The sequence below is a fragment of the Macaca fascicularis genome, chromosome 10 (genome assembly GCF_037993035.2).
Source record: "Macaca fascicularis isolate 582-1 chromosome 10, T2T-MFA8v1.1".
Lineage (NCBI taxonomy): Eukaryota > Metazoa > Chordata > Mammalia > Primates > Cercopithecidae > Macaca > Macaca fascicularis.
The window spans coordinates 28,461,560-28,480,510 of record NC_088384.1 but is presented as its reverse complement, the minus strand read 5'-3'; the positions used below and the strand labels follow the sequence as shown (position 1 = coordinate 28,480,510).

Below are 18,951 nucleotides of genomic sequence, written 5' to 3'. Positions count from 1 at the left end.
GTGGGCCACGGCGGCTGAGGCCTGGGCTCTGTGCCCAGATTCTGGACATTCCTGGGCTAAGGAGCCTGGGCGCTGGTCTCCTGAGGACTTGGAGCTGACCCTGCCAGTGACTGCTCCCAGCCAAGGAGCTGAGGCTGCAGGGCAGTGCTTGCCAGAGCGCGCCAGGGCGTGGTGAGGGGGTGGCACCTGTGCTGGGGGAGGGCTGTCCCTCTCCATCTCTTGAGAAACCCAAGTGAGCCCTGTGCTGTGTTGGCGGCTTCCCCACGCCACGAAGAGGCCACAGTTCTCCATCCCACTGCACACATGGAGAGCGAGCCTGGGGAGGGAGCATCCCCGGCAACCTGCGTGTGGAAGAAGCAGGTGGGGCTCAGACCTGCCTCACTCTGGATACTGTTGGTGGTGACCCCGCGGGGCGGTCATGGAACTCTCCAGAACCAGGGCGCCACATGAACACCAGGAGACCAGGGAAGGAAACAAGGCGCTTGTTTTCTCCTTGCACAGGCAGGGAGGGTGTTCCTGAGTGACCTCCCAGAAGAGTTAGAAATTACAAGCCTGGAGTCCTGAGGGAGGTCTCTGCCGCTGGGGGTCTTGCTGTCTGCCCTGGGGTTCTGAGGCCCGTTCTCACCCCATCTGGAGTCCCAGGCTGGGCCCAGGGGTCCAGGAATCAAGGCAGCACTGCACTGGTGCCCGCACGGTCAGGGAGCAGGCCTCCACAGATCAGCGGTCAGGGGCCCTGGCGTCAGGCTGTGGGGAGTGAGGTATTGGAATCTGAGGCTCAGGTGTGGGCGTGAAAGGGCTCAGGACACAGGTATTAGAATCCCAGGGTATGAAGTTTCAGGGGATTAGAGCCGTGAGTATTTGGGGAACAGCACGGAGCGCTGCTAGCACGGGGCTTGGGTGTTGGAAATCTGGGCCTCCTGCCTGAGGTCTGAGATGACAGAGTAGGGGGTTAAAGGCCCAGGTATCAAGTGTCTGGGTCCCAGGTGTCTGGTCCTGGGGATGCGGGAGTAGCAGGACTGGGGTGCCTGTTCTCAGGAGTCTTGGCCTGGTGCTCACAGACGAGATGCTCCCATCAGGGCTGTGTGCCCCAGATGTGCCTGCAACAGAGACGCAGTTAGAAGTAGGCTCAGCAGTCCCACCGGCGGCCCCGGGGTCTCGGCACAGGGGCTGGGGGGTCTCACATGTTGCCCTTCCTGTGTCGCAGCAGCACATAGACGAGCGCAACCGCCGCCACCACCGAGAGGCCCCCAAAGATGATGCCCAACAGCACCGCGTAGCTGCGTCCTGGTGGGGGAGCGAGTGTCAGCGAGGGGCCCTCTGGGGTGGTGAGTGGGGACAGGTGCAGGCAGGTATATGAGCAGAGTGTCCTCACCTGGCTGGCACTCCGGGGTGGGTGAGGACCAGGTGCCATCAGCCTGGCAGGTGCTGGTCTCTGCCCCGGCCAGGCTGTAGCCGTTGTCACAGTGGAAGTAGATGGTGGAACCCGCCAGGTACCTGTTGCCCTCCTTTTGTCCATTGGGAGGTGGGGCCAGCCAGCCACAGGACACGACTGGGATGGGGGCAGAGTGCAGACAACAGGCCTGAGCTGCCATGCATCCACACATTTGGCCACCCTGGGGGGTCCTGTCCCAGGACAAGGTGCCCACCTCCCCCGCCCGCCCTCACCTGGCTGCAGACTCCGCATGCGATGCTGGTGCAGCTGGTGGGCCACCCGAGTGGCATTGCCCGTGCTCAGGCTCCCAGTGGCCGCCACATCGAAGTTGCAGAAATGATCGTCGCCACATAGTTTGGCTGCCTCTTGTGCCTGGCTGGGGTTGAGGGTGGTCTCACCGGCGAAGAGGGGTTCGAAGGTGGGGTCATGCTTGGGTTGGTACAGGAAGTTGTGGACCAGGAACCAGGAGTCGTAGGTGAGCAGGGAGGACGCGTTGTGCACGGCCCCTGGAAGATACACGACGGGGGCCTGGCTGGGCGTGGCTTCCCTTGGTCCCTAAGCCCCGCCCGTGCCATGTTTCCCCCAGTCCCCGCGCCGTCTGCCCCATATACTCCACGGTCACTCACAGTCAGCCCCAAACAGGAACAGCTCCCGGGGACTGCTGCCCGGGGGCAGGACGCGCCCGCTGCGCAGGGTGAAGTCGTCGGTGGGGTCATTGTTCAGTGTTCCAAGGAGGCCGTGGGTGTGGGTGAGGAACTTCTCAGGCAGCAGGACGGACACACTCAGGAACGGGCCCTGCACGCTGACCTCCAGGCCGGCCCCTGATGCCAGCATGATGGAGACCGTGTCCCTGGCAGCCACCGACAGGAACATTCCTGGGCACAAGTGGGACGGGTCAGGGTCACCTGCTGTGGACACCATGTTCTGCCCTCCTGCAGCCCCAGGACAGGGTGGTTGGCACCCAGGGGCTGTGGGTGAGGGCACCTGCAGGGGAAGGGAGGGCGTCCCCAGGGCCAATTCTGCTGACCATGACCCTCCACCACCCCTGCCTTGCTTGTGGTGGAACCCCCAGCGGCACCTGAGGTGCAGCCCCTGCGGTGAACCCCCCGGGGATGCTGAGATGCACGTGTGGGTCCCTCTGGCCTTGGCTGCAGCAGCCACACCTGCCTGGGCACGTCCCGAGGGTCCTTGCACCCTCAGTGCTGACAGGCCCCTCCCAGGTCCCCACCCATCCCAACCAGGAATCTTTTCATTCGCTCAGTTCCCTGAAGCAAGGGGTTCGGATGCTGGAGCTACCGCTTGCCAGGGACATCCTTAACCGTGCAGGGCTGGCGACCTTGCAGTGGCTTTTGAGGACTGAGGGAGCGACAGGAGCACAAGACTGGCTCTGTGCAGGCCAGCGGTGAACGTTACCAGGTGAGTTCCCTCCAGATGGCTCCCGGGATGCTCCGTAGGGAGGACATGTCCCCCCATCCTGGCCTCTTGGCTTTTGACCAGGTGGGTATGATGTGGGCACCTTGGTGGGTGTGAAGGCCTGAGGTCGGACCGCCTAGGCCTCTAGCCAGGGCTGGGAGAGGCGTGAAGGCCCAGGGCTTCCCCTCAGTCTCCCCGCAGGAATGGGGAGGAGGTGAGGGCAGCCCGAAGCCTCGCGTGGCTGGACTACTCACCCTTCAGGTCCATCCAGCTCTGCTCGGCGAAGCTCAGCACCTCCTGGTTCAGCAGCACCTCCAGACCTCTGGTCCCGTTGGCCAGCCTGACCTCCACCACGTCTGAGTTGCCCTCCTGGACGGCCATTGCAGTCAGCCCTGTGCCACGGGTCTGTGTGCCTGTGGTGGTGGAAGCGGAACGGGCGCCACTTGGCTCCAGCCTCCCACCTTGGATCTACCCTGCGCCACCCAGAGCAGCCCCTAGCCCTGGCCTCACCGTTGGACATCCTCCCGGGCTGGGCCCGCGCCTGCACCCTCAGGTCAGTCAGCACTGCCTCTAGCAGCACGTACTCTCCGCGCCCATTGAATGTGAAGTTGGTGCCGTCAAAGGTCACAAAGTGTGGGTCTCCGAAGGCGGAGGCTGGGGTGAGAGTGGAGGGTCAGGTGGGGTGCACCCCAGCCCAGCCCGATCTTTCCCAGGGTCCGGGGCACAGGATGGCACCCACCTAGTCGCGGGGGCCGGTAGTTGCGGCAGTCATTGGAGGGCCGCCGTTGCATGTAGCGGGCGCAGTCGGGTGCCCAGAGGCAGCAGTAATAGAAGCTGAGGACATCGTAGAGCCAGTGGGACATGCCGGGCACTCGGGGTGGCGTGCGGAACGGGGGTGCGCCCCAGTCATGGCCGCGGTCGGGAGTGCTGCCGCTGCTGGAGTCAGCCGTCAGGAGCTGCGTCCCGTCCGCTGTGTAGCAGCACTGCTGACCCGAGCCGTACCGAGGGCTGCGGGAGCCAGTGGGTCACGGCCAGGCCACTGTTGGGAGCCCACCCCTGTCCCCAGTCCCCGCCCCGGCCCCAGCCTGGGGGCTCACCTGGCCTGCACAGAGCGCACACAGTGCACGGCCCCGGGGTGGTAGGTGCACACACTGCCCTGCTCCATGTCACAGCCGTAGTCCGTCTGCAGAGCAGCAGGTGGCTGTCATCCAGTGGCCTCCGGTTCTGTCATCCCCTTCCCGAGGCCAACCCTACAGGGGCCCTGAGACCCCCGCCCCACCCTCCAGGACACCTCTGTCTGCCTCCCCTGGTGCTGTCCTCAGTGGGGAGGTGACACCCTCATCCCCTCTCCTGGGCCCTGATGGGAGCCTCACGAAGAAGCGGCCGGAGTCCGCCCGGGCCTGGGTCAGGGTGCAGGGGCAGTCCGGCAGCTCCTCTAGGAAGCTGGGCAGCTGATCCTCCAGCTCCTCCCAGGCCTGGCACTGAGTACGTGCCCAGGCCACAGGGTCCTCTCGGAAGTCATCGCTCAGGTGCCAGGCCAGCGCGTGGTCATTGGTCCAGAGCGCCTGCACGTCCCTGTGGAGACAATGATGCTGGAGCTGGGGCCAGGCCACACCACCCCATGGTCACCCACTCTCCCCACCCCCAACCTGGGCTGCGCAGGCAAGCACGATGGGCCGCAGGCAGCCGGGCCCTCCGCCCATCACCTGCGCCTCCACGCCTCCTTACTTCTGCCCCGCATAATTTTTGCTGTCGATGATCCGAAGTGCACCCACTCGCCATCTCTGGTAGCTGGGAGGAGCAGGTTTTGGGGTGAAGGTGAAAGAGCCAGAGTTGGGGATGTTTGTGGCCAGGGGGTACAAGTATGACCACTTTGCAGTCCACTCCTGTGAGTAGGGCATTCCTGAGGGAGAGGAGGCCTGGTTAGCCCTGGGGCTTCTTGGAGGCCTGGCCCCAGGCCTTGGCACCTACAGCAGCCTGACAGGTGGGTGGATGGACCGCCAGGCAGTCCCCTTAGGAGGCGGTGTTCTAGCAGGGACCCTGGCTTGGATGACCACCACCTCCTGCCACACTCCAGGATCCATGTCCCTACTGGAAGCTGGGCCCAGGGCCATGCCAGCCATGCAGGGGTTCCGCATGAGCCTCCTCCCCGGGAGCCAGGCCCCACGCAGCTGACCCCTCCCACCTGCCTGACCCCCCTGACCTGCACTTCCCTCCATCCGAATCCCCAGTCTCTGCCTGGGATCCCCTTCCCTCCTCAGCCCCACCTGGAAACTCCCCTCCTGTCCCCACACAGCTGGGACTCCCTTCCTCCCACCTCTGGGGGCCCAAAGCTCTGGATGCCACCCCAGCCCTCAGCTGGCCTCACCCGTCTCCTCATAGCCCCACAGCTCGATGGTGACAGTCTGTGTGGGCAGTGCCTCGACGTGCCAGGTCAGGCTGAGGTTGCCTGAGGTGTCGGCGGTGCCATAGTATTGCCAACGCGTCTCGTTCACCAACTCGCTCTTTTCCATCATTGACACTTTGTTGGGGTGCACTGGGCGGGGACGTGAGGGGTGAGTGAGGGCCTGGGCCCAGGGGGTGCAGGGAGGAGGCCCTAAGTCTTCAAGGGCTGTGGGAGCCCCCAGGGCCAATGCACGGCAGCAGCTGGGTGATGGTGTCTCCCGCCCTCACAGCAGAAAAGGACACTGAGGCCGCAGAGGCAGGGGCCTGCCCTCCCTCCACTGCCCACGCCTCTAGCCTCCACCCGGCTTCTCCCCTGCCCTGGCGTGGCGGAGCTCAGTGGATAGGCACCGGCCCACCTCTCTAGGGACCCCTGCAGCTCCCACTCACTCTGGGCTGGGATCGCTGTCTGGATGCCAGGGAGTGGAGAGGAGCTGAAGGAACTCTCGCAGGCGGGCAGGCCTCCTAAGGGACTGGTTCAGCCAGAGTGGCAGGGCACGGGCGGGCCAAGTCTTGGTGTGCATAGATTAGTGCTGGGGAAAGTCCCCGTGGGGGCAGGCTGTGGGTAGGGAGGAGGGCTGAGGGCTCACCAGCCAGCCAGGTGCCCGCGCGAGGGAAGGAGTGGCCGTTGTCCAGTGAGACGGTGAAGGGGACGCGGCCGCTCTCATAGAGCAAGGGTGACACACAGTGCACTTGCCCGGAGGAGTCCACATGGCCGAGGGTCTGGATGCTCTCCTTAAACCTACGGGCATAGTGGTGGTAGGAGGGGCTGGGCCATCACAGGCTGAGCCTCTCGACAGTCCGGGCCCCCGACCTCCCTGGGGAACCCAGCCAGCCAGTCGTCCCTGTGCCCTCCTGCCTGTCCTGGGTCTGAGGGGCTCCACTCAGCCAGCCAGTGGGTCTGAGCCCTCAGCACGCACGGGGATGGGGGTGTGGGGCCCCGGTGCCCGGCCTCCTGGGCTTCCCAACCTGCAGATCGCACTGGTGTCTGTGGGGCTGGACATCTTGAAGTGCTGCACCACAAAGTCCTTGCCGCCCATCATAGAGCCTGAGTAGGGCAAGATCTCCAGGCAGAAGTCCCGGAAATCTAAGCAGCAGGTGCCAAGGCCGGAGCACGTCGGGTGGCAGGAACACGGACCGTCCAGGGCGCCACAGCGCATGGAGCAGCTGTCTTGGGCATCTGGAGGAGAGGATGCTGAGGGCCTGGCCTGGCAGGTGCCGGACTGGCTGCCCCACGTGCAAGGCCTGTCTCTGTTCCTCCCACAGCCCATTGGACAGCAGCATCCCAGGAGAACGCTGGCTGGGAACTGCACTGGCCACCACGTGGACATGGTAGAAAGGCACAGGGCCCGTGGGGATAGGATGAATCTTAGCATAGACCATCTGGCTGTTGCCCTGACGGGCTAGAATGCAGCGAGAAGAGGCAAAAGGCTGCATCCGCTCAGCCCTGCAGGGTCAGGAGAAGCCCCTGGGCATGACTATACTTCAGCCACCAAGTCCTCTATCCCACAGGTGGGGGTCCTCAGAGGGCCACGGTAGCCGGAGCCCTCGACCTCTCTTGGCTCCCCAGAGTGTCTGTGGACAGTGCACCTTCCGAGGGGCCTGAAGCCTGCAGAACCCCTCTTGCTTGCCTGGATTGGGGTGGGGGGCATGGCTGCCAAGAGTCCCATTCGAGGCCTGGTAGGGAATGGTGCAGGGTCTGAACTTGACCCTTCTCACTCTCCCAGGGACTGCAATTGAGACCCCAAAGAGAACCCCGCCCTCAGGGCAGAAGGCCAGGGCTGCTCCCCTCCTTTTTGGGGAGAGGAGGGACATTTTAAGCAGGGGTCCCAGCAGTGGGGAAAGGGAAGTGGGGGTGCACACCGTGAGGGGCTGTGAGCGCCGGGCCCAAAGCATCTCCTATGGGCCATGAGACCTGCGGCAGGGCCATATTTCCAGGGGTTGGCATAAAGGAAGGGTTGCAGGGAGGGACTGGGGCAGGTACCTGCACCCAAGACGGAATCGTACGTCCCTGGCCCTTCCCCATCCCCCATCAAAAGAGGCCAGTCAAGGGCCAGGCCTAGGCCTGAGCCACCCCGCTGGCCCCACTCCACTAAGTGCAGTGCCTGGCACTTAAGAACAACAATAAATATGTACTGGCCAAGGATGTGGTGGCGCACAGGGGTCGGGGAAGGAGGCCGAGAGATGCTTGCAAGTGAGATAAGTGGCAGGAGGGTGAATGGGAAGTGGGGTGGGGGGTGGCCTGTGGCCAGTGTCCTGGTTCTAGAGTTCGGGGCTTCCCCTAGACTTTCCCGGATTCAGCCCCACCCTGATGAGGACCCACAATCCTGGCTCCCCCTCCGCGATCCCGCCCTGTCAGGACTGGGGACGCAGGCTGAGGCCTCTGCTGGTCTCCCCGGCCTCCCTCCTAGCTCCCAGCGGGTTTAGGGTGGGCCTGGCTCAGATCTCCCATCCCCATGGGCTGCCCCACGACATGGACCCTCAGAATTTCTTCCCACCACCCCTAGCACAGCCACAGATGGCCTGACAGGTGGACAGAGGCTGAGCCCAGAGGGTGGTCTGCCCAGGCCTGGCTGCAGCCAGATGGACAGACAGATGGGGGCACAGGAGGGCAGGGAGGCATACCTGCTGCGGGTCCAGGGCCTGGGCCGGGGGCTGTCGCCAGCAGCAGCAGGGCCCAGGGCAGGAGGGCTGGCTTCATGGTGCAGTCTGTGTCTGCAGCCAGCAGTGCAGTGGCTCTGAGGCAAGGCGGCCAGAGAAGCTCATTCCCAGCCGGCCTGGCCCCGCCCGCCCTGCACTCTGCGGCACCGCCCCGCCCCGCCCCGCCCCTCCTCGCCCCTCCCCGCCGGGTCCCCTCTCAAAGTCCACAGGTGCCTGCGTGGACCAGCAAGGCCCAACCTGCCCCGTTAGCACATTCCTGGCCCGCAGGCATGGGTCGGCCCTGGGACCCTGTGGGAGGGTGAGGAGGCTGGAGCCTCCAGCTGTAGGGCCTTTGGCAGGCGATGAGCCGGATGTCCAGAGGCCAAAGCTCAGACCCCGGGTCCCAGCCCCGCCCTGTGTGCAGGGTGTGCCGGGCGGGGCTGCAGCAGAGGATGGGATGCACAGGGTGGGTAAGGCAGGGCTGTTTAAGCTCCAGGCAGGAGTCTAGCCTCTGTGGCCCTGACATTGACCTCCATCTCTAGCCCTCATCTTCCTGCAGGAAGGAGGTGCTCCCAACTCATCCTCCCGGGATGCGGGAGCTGTTTGGGTCAGACACAGGCTGAGCCCTGGGGCTGAGGCAGCTCTGCAGGGGACCCCTCCGGAGGGAGGAAGGAGGGAGGGGAGAGGAAGTACTCAAGCCCAGCTGGGGGGCCAGAAGGGAGACAGGGCCCATCCCCGGGCTCCAGAGATGCCACCACACTGGGGAGCCTTGACTCTCCCAGCCACACCTAATCCTGCCACTCAGAGTTTGCATAATCTAATCAGTGTTTCCCTCCCCTTCTTGAGCAGATGAGGAAACTGAAGCTCAGATGTGGACAGGCAAGGCCAAGTCAGGCCCTTGGTGGCTTCTGGGAGCCCCTGCAGCCAGGGTGGGCCGTAAGGGCTGTGGCCTGGGATTGGTCACTTGGGCCCTGCCATCTGGGCTGGATGTCCAGACAGGCGGGTGGTCCTCTCCCAGCTGCAGCTTCTCAAGGTGTCCAAAAGGGACTCTTGCCACACTTGCAGGGAGTCAGAGCTGGCCCCAGGGCATGAGCTTAGGCCATCTGGTCTCTGATCTGCCCAGCACTTGGGGCCAGGCCAGTCCATTGTTCCCCGGCCTGTTCTCTCTCTTGCCTGGGTGGTGCCTGCTGGGAACCACAGCGTGTTGGCAGCCACCTGTGGCTCCAGAGGGCTGGCCCTTACTGAAGGTGTTAGAGGCGTGCGCTGGGGGACTTGGCTCCTGAGTCCTCACACACAGCTGTTCCAGGGAAGCCACACCCACATTTGATGTCTTCCCACCTCCCAAAGACATTTGGTGAGAGGCCCTCAAGACCTTCAGCTTCCCAGCGACTGTTTCCAGAGGGGAGAAAGTCCCTTAACCCACAACGGCGCTCAGGGCATCTCTGCAGGTGAGTGTCCTGTGAGTGGACACTCAGGTGCTGAGCCAGGGAGAGCCTGTCTCCTGATCCCAGGCTGGCGAGGGCACTCATCCCGGGCCCAGGGCTGAGGTTTCTCCCTACAGTACTGGGTGCAGGGGAGGGTCCGAGGTGTCCCTGAGGTGAGGATCCAGGGAGGGGTGTTGGGGGTTGGCTGAGACGGTTCCCGGGAACAGGAGGACGAAGAGCTGCTGCTTCCTGTTTCTGGCCTGGGCACCCTTGCTGTGTGTGTCCGGAGATGATGGAAGTGCGGTGGGGGCTAGGTGTGCAGTCTGGGAAGCTCCTTACCCCAGGCCCTGCAGGGAGGGGGCGTCAGCTGAGTAACTGCGGCTGGCCAGCTCATCTCAGCCCTCCGAAGGCGGGTTCAGCCAGAACCATCTAGGGCCGCCAAGCCTCTGGTTCCACAAGGGCGGTGCCCAGCCCTTTACGCCTTCCTTCCTGGGTGGTGGGCATGTCCAGCCCATGAGGGGCACAGGGCAGTGAGGAGGGTCCCCATCTCCATCCTGGACAGAGAGCCTGCTTCGTGGGCGGTCCCAGGGGCCAGGAGGGCCCCTGTGGTGCTGGGAGGGGAAGAGGGTGGTGAAGGGTGGGTTTGGGCCCCTGGAACCTGTACATCCCCAAAACAGATGGGCCTGGAACCTTCAGGGGCGGGGCCAGCTTCAGGGGCTTGTTTAATGCTCTGTGGGGGCTGCTTTAAAATCCTTAATCATAGGCCGGGCGCGGTGGCTCAAGCCTGTAATCCCAGCACTTTGGGAGGCCGAGACGGGCGGATCACGAGGTCAGGAGATCAAGACCACCCTGGCTAACACAGTGAAACCCCGTCTCTACTAAAAATACAAAAACTTAGCCGGGCGAGGTGGCAGGCGCCTGTAGTCCCAGCTACTCGGGAGGCTGAGGCAGGAGAATGGCGTAAACCCGGGAGGCGGAGCTTGCAGTGAGCTGAGATCCAGCCACTGCACTCCAGCCTGGGTGACAGAGCGAGACTCCGTCTCAAAAAAAAAAAAAAAAAAAAAAAAAAAAAAAAAAAATCCGTAATCATTTTTGATCAGGCATGGTGACTGACGCCTGTAATCTCAGCAGTTTGGGTAGCCAAGGTGGGTGGATCTCTTGAGGTCAGGAGTTCGAGACCAGCCTGGCCAATATGGTGAAACTCCATCTCTATTAAAAATGCAAAAATTGCCGGGAGTGGTGGCGTGTGCCTGTGGTCTCAGCTACTTGGGAGGCTGAGGCAGGAGAATCGCTTGAACCCGAAAGGCGGAAGTTTAGTGAGCTGAGATCGTGCCACTGCACTCTAGCCTGGGAGACGGAGTGAGACTGCCTCAAAAAAAAAAAAAAAAGAAAAAAGAAAAAGAAAAAAGAAAAAAAAGAAAAGAAAAAAAAATCCTTAATCATTTTTGAACAAGGGGCTTCATATTTACGTCTTGCACTGAGCCCCACAGCTATTCTCTGACTGGCCCTGTTAGGGCGATGGTGTTGGGACTAAGTGTCCTCCCTGCCGGCCCCATCCCCCCTTTCCCTCCCTGACGGCCCCTCCTCCCAGCCTCTCAGCAGCCCCAGTCCTGCCTGCCCTCCCACCTTACAGCCTCCCACCCACCAACAGCCGGGGGAGTTCTGGGGATGCACCTAATGCCCCTTTTGAGGCCCGGCTCCAGCTGCACTGGAGGCGTCTGCCCAGCCCAGCCCCAAACCGGCACTCTCCTTACCCCACTGGGCACCCCCAGTCGCTGCTTTGGTTGCCTGGTTGATCCCTGAGATGCTGGAGAAGGATGGGGGCTGGGCCCTGCCCCATGGGCTATGGCAGTAAAGGCCCAGGCCCAGAATCCCTGGGGACAGCAACCCTCCACCCGAGACTCTGCGGGATTGCCCCCTAGAGGTGAGCAAAGAGGCAAAGACAACTGTTCCATCTTTATTAGAAAAGCAACCAAAAAAAGTGAGGGGCGAGCCTGGCCCTAAAGGACCCCTCCACTGTGACACAGGCACAGCCGGCTCATCCCGGCGTCGAGGGGTGGACATGGCCAGCTGGGTGTGGGCAGATTTAGAAAGTCAACATTTCATAGAAAACGATGCCGCCTGGCGTGCAGAGGGCGACCAATCCACCTTCACATGGCTAAGGTGGACCCCTCCTCCTCTGGGCTCCCACGTGGTGTGGACAGCCCTGACCTGGGTACAGGGTGAATGCCATGAGGAGGTGGACTGGGCAGGCCTGGGGGCTGTGTGGGGAGTGGCATCCCACGTGGGCCTCTGGCCCTGCCCAGGGTCCAGGCTGAGGGGGCATTCCAGGGCATCCCAGGCCTGGCCAGTCTCCTGGGGCGTGGCGGTGGGGCTGCAAGGGCCCCTCAAATGTCCATGTAGTCGTCGTCCTCGTCTGTCTCGCTCTCCAGCGAGGACTCCTGGCTGGATGTCTCCAGGACCTCCAGGGCCGGCTGGCACAGGCTCTCCTTCCTCACGTTGGCAGCAGACTGGGCAGAAAGGATGGCTGACTGCAGAGAGGGCCGAGCGGGGCACTAGTCAGGGATGGTTGGGCTCTGCCCCAAACCCCTCTGCCACCTTCACCCCTGCCCCAGACTCCCGATTCACCCTCACCCCTGTCCCAGGCCCCTATGCCATCCTCACCTACACCCCCAGCCCCTCCTGCCACCCCCACCCCCACCCTAGGTCCCCTTGTAACCTGTGCCGCCCACCCACACGCGTGGTTCCGGCCCAGACCCTGAGGTCACCTTCAGTTTCTGCTTGGTCTCCTCCGAGATGCTGCCTTTGGGGGAGAGCAGGGTTGGGGTGGGTGGCGTGACGGTGATCTCAGGGGGGAACTTGGTGGCGGCGGAGGGGATGACCAGCTTTGGCATGTTGGGCAGGGGGCGGGACTTAGCCCGGCTGGGCTCTGCCTTGCCTGGGTGACCCTCTGGTGGCTGGGCACTCCCACCGCTGGGGGCCTTGGAGCTGGCAGCTGTTGGGGGAGAGCTCAGGGGCTGAGTCTCACTCGCAGCCTCCTGAGCCTCCCCTTCCCTTCTCGGCTCAGGCCTCAGTTTCCCCTCTGGAAGACAAAGGGACCAAGAGCACCTCCTGCCTGCTGCATCACACAGTGAGCACTTTATCTCGCCCCCACTGGTCCTGGGTCTTTATGCTGTGTAGTTTGTGCTGGCTGGCAGGCTCCAAGGCTTCTACCCTGGGCAGATACTTGGCTCAAGCCTGCAGGGACCCAACTCTGGCCCTGGGCTGTGAGGAGCTGGGACTGTGAACCTCACCCAGTAACACCATGAACTCAAAAAGCCCAGGGCCTGAGACTCCCCAAGCCTTGCTGGGTTCTGTAAGACCTCCAGGCATCATGCTTGCATGAACTGTCACATCCCCACAACCATCCTAGGATCCATGTCCTATTGGTGTCTATGCCCCAGGGAGGACACTGAAGCCCAGAGCTGGTCACTCAGCTAGGTGTGGTCACTGGGCTGGCTCCAGGGCCTCCACTTTCACCTCATCCTCCAGAGGGAGCAAGGGGCTGAGTTTGCCCAGAGCCTGAAAGCTGGGACAGTTGCAGGCCTGGCAGCCTCTAGGGAGCTGCATGAGCCGGGAGGACCCGGCTGGCCTGGCTCGCCTCCACATTCCTCTGCAGCCCCATGGCTTTAAAAGGAATGGGGTTTACACAGAGCCCATGCCTGGCCCCCAGGGGCTGGCGCCAGGTCCTGCCATCCCGAGTGGTCTGTGGGAGGCCCACGCCAGGAGGAGTCCCCAAGGGGCCTGCCTGGTTGGAGCAGCTGGTGGGAACAGGCCGGACAGAGGCCAGGGCTAGAATCTGACGTGGTTGCCGACAGGGAAGCCTGCTTGGCCCAGCCCAACCTGTCCACCCTTCTGCCTGCTGCTGATGTCCCTCAAGTGTCTGTTACGGGGCCCATGCTCCTCCCTGTCCATGACTGCCCCTCTTTCCCCACTCTGGGCTCAGCCTGGGTCTTGCAGTACGCCCAAGCAGGCTGCCTGCCCTCGCTAGTACCCTTCCATGATGCCAGGGACAGAATAAGCCTCTGGTGTCCCTCCTTACCCAGCCCCTGACACAATGGGCCATGAGCCAAACTCTTCAGCCTGGGCCTCTCTCTTGGCTCCCCTCTCCGGCCTGCACTACCCCCATTTCCTCCCCATCTCATTCCATGGGGCATCCCCAGGCCCTGCCCTCCAAGGCCAGGACAGGAAACCCACCCTGGCTGCCAGCTGTGAGGCAGCCTCCTGCGGGCTGGTGCTGGGCTGCTCCCAACTCGCCTTACCCTGGCTGCAGGTGGGCTCGGTGCCTGTCCCTGGGGCAGCCTCTGCTGGCCAGCAGTGTGGCTCTGCTGGGGAACTTGTGGGGGCCGTCTTCACTTGCGCACTGCACCGTGGCTCCTGGGGTGGGAAGCCCGTGCCCTCTGCCACTCTCGCCAGCTCTTCTCCCTCTGTGGGGACATGGGCTCACCACGGGTAATGGACTCATCCACCCCACAGGCTCCCATGCATCTGTTCCAGGTCCCATGGGCCCAGGCTGTGCCCTGGGACATTGGGCAGGGGAGCATGGCCAATGCTGGGGTCCTGGCTGAGGCGTCTCTCCCCTCCACAGGGCAGCCCGGGTTGGTGCTGCCAAGAAATCACTCACCACCCAAGAGGACACTGGTGGGGGCTGGCTCCCCACCCCCAGAGGGCTCCCCGCCCCCAAGAGGGCTGTACACCTGATCCAGTGGGGCCACACCTGAGTCTTCGAGGCCCAGCCTCTCTAAGATCCCATCAAAAGGCAGTGAGAGGGGATGCGGGGTGGTGTCCACTCTCCCTCCAGCTCACATAAGCAGCATTCAGAAACAAGATCAGGACCAAAACCCAAACAACCCAACTAAGACCAAAGTGGATGCTGGCACTGTGGCTCCTGTCCAGCCAACTACACCTTTCCTGGCCTGAGGCAGGGGCCAGGAATTGGGCTCAGTTGTGCCAAGGCCAGGATGGGCCTAAGAGGCAAATGCTGTCCATATGGCTGCTGGTCAGGCGGTTACTCAGCATCGGTCCCCAGTTCCCAGGCCTCCAAGCCCTGCCCCCACCCTCCACATGGCCCTCGCTTCCCTTGCTGCTCCCCGTCTTCTCACTCAGGCCTGGACTCTCCCATCACACTGTTCATCAACCACTGCCTTTCCAGCCCGCCCCCGCCTCCCCATCCCACTCCTCTGCCAGGAAGCCCTCTGTCCTCTCCAGCAGGGGGTGCCAGCTCCCCTCCTTGGTCAGCAGGAGTGACAGCTCCCAGTACAAAGCTGGGGCCAGCAGGAGACTGCTGGGCTAGGCAGAGGCCTCAGGAGCCATGGCCATGCCCATCGGGCTGCTTTGCCTGAAGCTCCTGCCCCAGGCTGGCTGAGGCCTTGTCTCAAGCCTCCACCCCCTCGGGCCACTCCCTCCTTTGCTCACTGTCATTCCCAGGTCCAGCCCCTGAAACACTGTCTGGCAAGGATGAGTTCCTCAGAAGGCTCCTCCTGCCAAGCTCCCAGCCACTCCCCTACCTCTTGCAGGCAGGTCAGGGCTCACCAGGGCTGGGTACACACCCACCAAGCAGGCCTTCTCAGTCCTGTGGCCCTTCCGCAGGCCAGCAGCCTGGCTGGACACACCCCTCAGTGGGGGTGGAAGGGCAGGCACCTGGCTTTCTTGCTGTGGCATTCTGCAGGAGGAGGCAGGGGCAGGCACCCTCCCTCCCCAGGCTACCTGGCTGCCTTATGAGGAGCACTATGGTGGGGGGGGCTGAGGGGAGAGGCCTACTTGGGGATCCATCTTGCAGAAAAGGGCTGTCTGGAGCTCCCCCAGCTACCCCACGACTTGAGTTCTCTGTGGGAAGCAGGTGGCCAGGCCAAAATCCTGTGCCACTGGGGCAACTCTCCCTGCTCCTCAGCGCAGACCCATGAGCCAGGTGCCAGGTCTGGGCTGGTTGTCTCCCAGGCCCTATATCCCAGGAGGCTTCTGGGCCTGGCTCTGTCTCCCCCTGGCCTCTAGGGACCTGCATGAGGGCCAGCATTCCAGCCCCCTTCACCATGCTCAGGGGTGGTGCCCTTACTTGAGTCTAGATTTGGGAACCCCTGTTCCACCCTCCCGCCTTGCTCCACTCCCCTCACCCTAGATGGCCTGACTGCCTCAGAGAGAGGGGTCTTCCTCTTCTAAGGCCAGGCACTGTTCTAGCAGCTGTTCATGGAACCAGGTCCTGGGCTGTGGTGGGCAGGCACATGGCAAAGGAGATAAGCACGTGCCCAGAGGAGAGAGATGCCTGGACAGGCAGTGCCAGGGTCCCTCTGGGGACACAAGAGCCCTGACTGACCCCGAGCTCTCTGGATGCAAATGCTGCATGGGGCCACGGCCTGGTCAGCACAGCCTGGGTAGATGGGTGAGCTCTTCCCTAGGGAAGAGGGGCACCTGAGAGCACCCTGCCTGGTTCCGCGGCCACCTTCCCACTGGAGACAGGGGTGCCCACCCTGGGAACAGCACCTGCCAGGGGCCCCGCTACACAGCCCTCCTGGCTCCCTCACACGTTGAGTACAGCATCCTTAGAGAATTCATCCTCAAATGTGCCCTCCCAAGTGGCTCAGCCATTGCTCAGCCCTGGCTCCCAGCCTCATCCCCAGCCCAGCTGTGGCTCCAGGCCTGGACACTCTCAAATTGCTGGGCGCCTCTGCAGGCAGAACCTGCCGTCCCCTGCAGCAGCCGGTTGCAGCAAGCCTGGGGGGCCTTGGCCCTGCTGAGGCCAGCTTGTTCCTGGTGCTTCCCCCTTTCTAGAGGTTGTGGGATGGGCTCTGGGGGGACATGCCTGTTTCAGCTTGGCTGTGTTACCACCCCAGAAAGCTCTGAGGACCCTTGGGGGATGCCCACTCCAACATGACCAGCCACACGCCCTCTGCTTGCGGATCTGCGGCAGCCCTGAGGCGGGCAGGTATGGAAGCAGAGCAGGGCTGCTCAGGGAATGCCGAGCACGGGCCATTAGGAAGAGGCCAGGCCTACAATGGCACATTCTCAGCTGAGGGCTGCTCCCTGCCCCCAGTGTCATTCAAGAGTTTCATCCTAGGCCGGGCGCGGTGGCTCACGCCTGTAATCCCAGCACTTTGGGAGGCTGAGACGGGCGGATCACAAGGTCAGGAGATCGAGACCATCCTGGCTAACACGGTGAAACCCCGTCTCTACTAAAAAATACAAAAAACTAGCCGGGCGCGGTGGCGAGCGCCGGTAGTCCCAGCTACTCGGGAGGCTGAGGCAGGAGAATGGCGGGAACCCGAGAGTAGGAGCTTGCAGTGAGCTGAGATCCGGCCACTGCACTCCAGCCTGGGCGACAGAGCGAGACTCCGTCTCAAAAAAAAAAAAAAAAAAAAGTTTCATCCTGGCAAAAAGCCATTTAATTTGGTTTTGGGAATGGGAATAGAAAAGGATCAACTCTCCAGGCTGAAGAAGGTATGCTAGGAAACAGATCCTCTTTCTTAGATCTAACAGTTAGAGGAGAGAAGGACGTGAATTACAGCTTTGGCCTGCTTGGCGGTGGGACAGGCAGGCAGAAGGAAAGCAGGCAGCCTCCAGCCCCCTACCCCGCTACCCCTGGCCCTGGCATCCACCGGGCCCTCCCACACCCCGGGGAGGTGTGTGTGGCTTACAGTGATCTCAGTAGCTCCTGAGATTAGGTTATAAAAGACACCGAGGCTTCCTCTGTGTTCTCTCGGTGGAGTCAATGGCTCTGGGGAGAACCAGTCACCACGACACAGAGACACTCAGTTGTTTATAGAAAGGCCCATGGGAGGAGCCGAGGCCTCTGGCCAATAACCAGTGAGGACCTGAGGCTGCCAACACCCCAAGGGAGCTCAGATGCACTGATGATACCTTGACTGCAACCACGTGCGAGACCCTGAGCCAACTCCACCCCACTAAGCCATTGTAAATTCCTGACCGTCAAAAATTACAAGATGAGAGTATGAGACGAGTACAAGGCAAGACAGCCCGAGACAGAGGGACAGGAACTGGGTCTTCATGGGAGTGAGTCAGCTACCGACACTGACCAACTGATTATGGCACTGGGCTCCCATCACCCCCACACCTTGAAATCACCATCACCAGGCGGGGCATGGTGGTTCACACCTGTAATCCCAGCACTTTGAAAGGCTGAGGCGAGTGGATCTCCTGAGCCCAGGAGTTTAAGATCAGCTTGGGCAACATGGTGAAACCCCATCTCTACAAAAAATACAAAAATTAGCCAGGTGTAGTGGCCTGTGCTTGTAGTCTCAGCTACCTGGGAGGCTGAGGTGGGAGGATCACCTGAGCCCAGGGCGGTTGAGGCTGCAGTGAGCCATGATCGCACTGCTGCACTCCAGCCTGGGCAACAGAGTGAGACCCTGTTTCAAAACAAACAGGCTGGGCGTGGTGGCTCATTCCTGTAATCCCAGCATGGGAGGCCGAGGCAGGTGGATCACCTGAGGTCAGGAGTTCGAGACCAGCCTGGCCAACATGGGGAAACCTCTGTCTCCACTAAAAATATAAAAAAAACCCAAAACCCATGCCAGGTCTCTGCTTAATACCAAGCACCATTCCAAATCCTGCAGTGCCATTATCTTCATCTTATCCATTTTATGCAGGAAATTGAGGCAGAAAGAAGAAAAGGGATGGCCAAGGTCACATGGTGGTAGAACCACTACAGTTCTCTTTTTTGAGATGGAGTCTTGCTCTGTTGCCCGGGCTGGAGTGCAGTAGCGTGAGGTCGGCTCACTGCAACCTCCACCTCCCAGCTTCAAGCAATTCTGCTTCAGCCTCCCGAGTAGGTGGGATTACAGGCACCCACCGCCACACCCAGCTAATTTTTGTATTTTGAGTAGAGATGGGGTTTCACCATGTTGGCCAGGATGGTTTCCATCTCTTGACCTCATGACCCACCCACCTCGGCCTCCCACAGTGCTGGGATTACAGGTGTGAGCCAACACGCCCAGCTAGCACTAGTTCTTTTACTGCTTTTTGTCCTGAAGCCCTCACAGCCTCCTCTGGGAACAAATGGCCACAGGTTCCGACCCAAAGGGAAGTAATTCTTTGTCTCACAGGGCCACAGCCAGTGCAACCGAGGCTCACTGGGCTAGAGGATGCCTACAGGTTCACAATCCTCAAAGCAGTGTGGATGGCATCAGGTGAAAACATTAGCACCTGCTGCTTGAGCCACCATGGGAAAGAGCTGAGAAGGACTTCTCAACTCAACCTCCACTCAGGCCCACAGTCTGTGGGAGCTCTCAGGCCTGCCTTCTGCTGGGCACTTCTGCAGAGTCGCTGCCTCATTGTTCAGATGGGCGGGAAATTCAGCTGGGAAGACAGGTGGGCCTCCGGGGGTGACACAGGCTATGGGCCAGTGCCGGGTCTGGGGCAAGGAAACAGGCTGGGTCCCTGAGGCAGGGAGGGAGAAGCAGGCGAGGGCCTGAAAGGGAGGGTTGCAGAAACTGGTCCATCGCTGGATGTCCCCAGGGGCACAGGGAACCCTCTGACCAGGCTGGTCTCTCCTGGGGCCCCACCAGCTGGGGAGATGAATTAGTTAGGGAACATCCCTGTCCTATTATA

At 62.0% G+C, this 18,951-nt stretch overlaps 2 protein-coding genes across 32 annotated transcripts in view; both read right to left on the bottom strand.

The window, feature by feature from the left end:
- Positions 1-466: 466 nt before the first annotated feature.
- On the bottom strand, positions 467-8,027 carry LOC102146680 (sushi domain-containing protein 2). 2 transcript variants are annotated; one of them, XM_045364327.3, is made up of 15 exons: positions 7,913-8,027; positions 6,257-6,467; positions 5,878-6,029; positions 5,214-5,381; positions 4,574-4,748; positions 4,219-4,420; positions 3,943-4,028; positions 3,585-3,853; positions 3,356-3,499; positions 3,100-3,258; positions 2,059-2,307; positions 1,666-1,938; positions 1,373-1,549; positions 1,182-1,284; positions 467-1,097 (listed from the first exon to the last, which is right to left on the bottom strand). In XM_045364327.3, the coding sequence occupies exons 1-15, from the start codon at positions 7,986-7,988 to the stop codon at positions 1,073-1,075; spliced, it is 2,469 nt and encodes an 822-aa protein (XP_045220262.1). In that variant the 5' UTR covers positions 7,989-8,027; the 3' UTR covers positions 467-1,072. The 2 variants fall into 2 exon arrangements, with proteins under 2 accessions (XP_045220262.1, XP_045220260.2); XM_045364325.3 differs by lacking the exon at positions 1,182-1,284.
- Positions 8,028-11,295: 3,268 nt separating this feature from the next.
- The window catches only part of CABIN1 (calcineurin binding protein 1), a 163,912-nt gene continuing 156,256 nt past the window's right edge, over positions 11,296-18,951 (bottom strand). For 13 of the 30 annotated variants that reach the window (XM_005595386.4, XM_074004199.1, XM_074004193.1 and 10 more), the window contains 3 exons: positions 13,653-13,817; positions 12,120-12,433; positions 11,296-11,882 (listed from right to left, as the gene is read on the bottom strand). In XM_005595386.4, the coding sequence (XP_005595443.3) occupies positions 11,739-11,882; positions 12,120-12,433; positions 13,653-13,817 (623 nt within the window). In that variant the 3' untranslated portion in view covers positions 11,296-11,738. Of the gene's footprint in view, positions 11,883-12,119; positions 12,434-13,652; positions 13,818-17,295; positions 17,590-18,951 lie in introns of those variants that run through there. The other 17 variants (XM_005595388.5, XM_074004194.1, XM_074004195.1 and 14 more) reach the window with 7 other exon arrangements.

Bases quoted from the DNA above. Each gene is read 5' to 3' on its own strand.
- LOC102146680 (XM_045364325.3), bottom strand. From the start codon at position 7,988: ATGAAGCCAGCCCTCCTGCCCTGGGCCCTGCTGCTGCTGGCGACAGCC. The intron at 6,030-6,256 runs GTTGGGAAGCCC...CTATGCCCGTAG, and splicing joins GACACCAGTGCGATCTGCAG to GTTTAAGGAGAGCATCCAGA. The intron at 1,939-2,058 runs GTGAGTGACCGT...TGTATCTTCCAG, and splicing joins GTTCCTGTTTGGGGCTGACT to GGGCCGTGCACAACGCGTCC.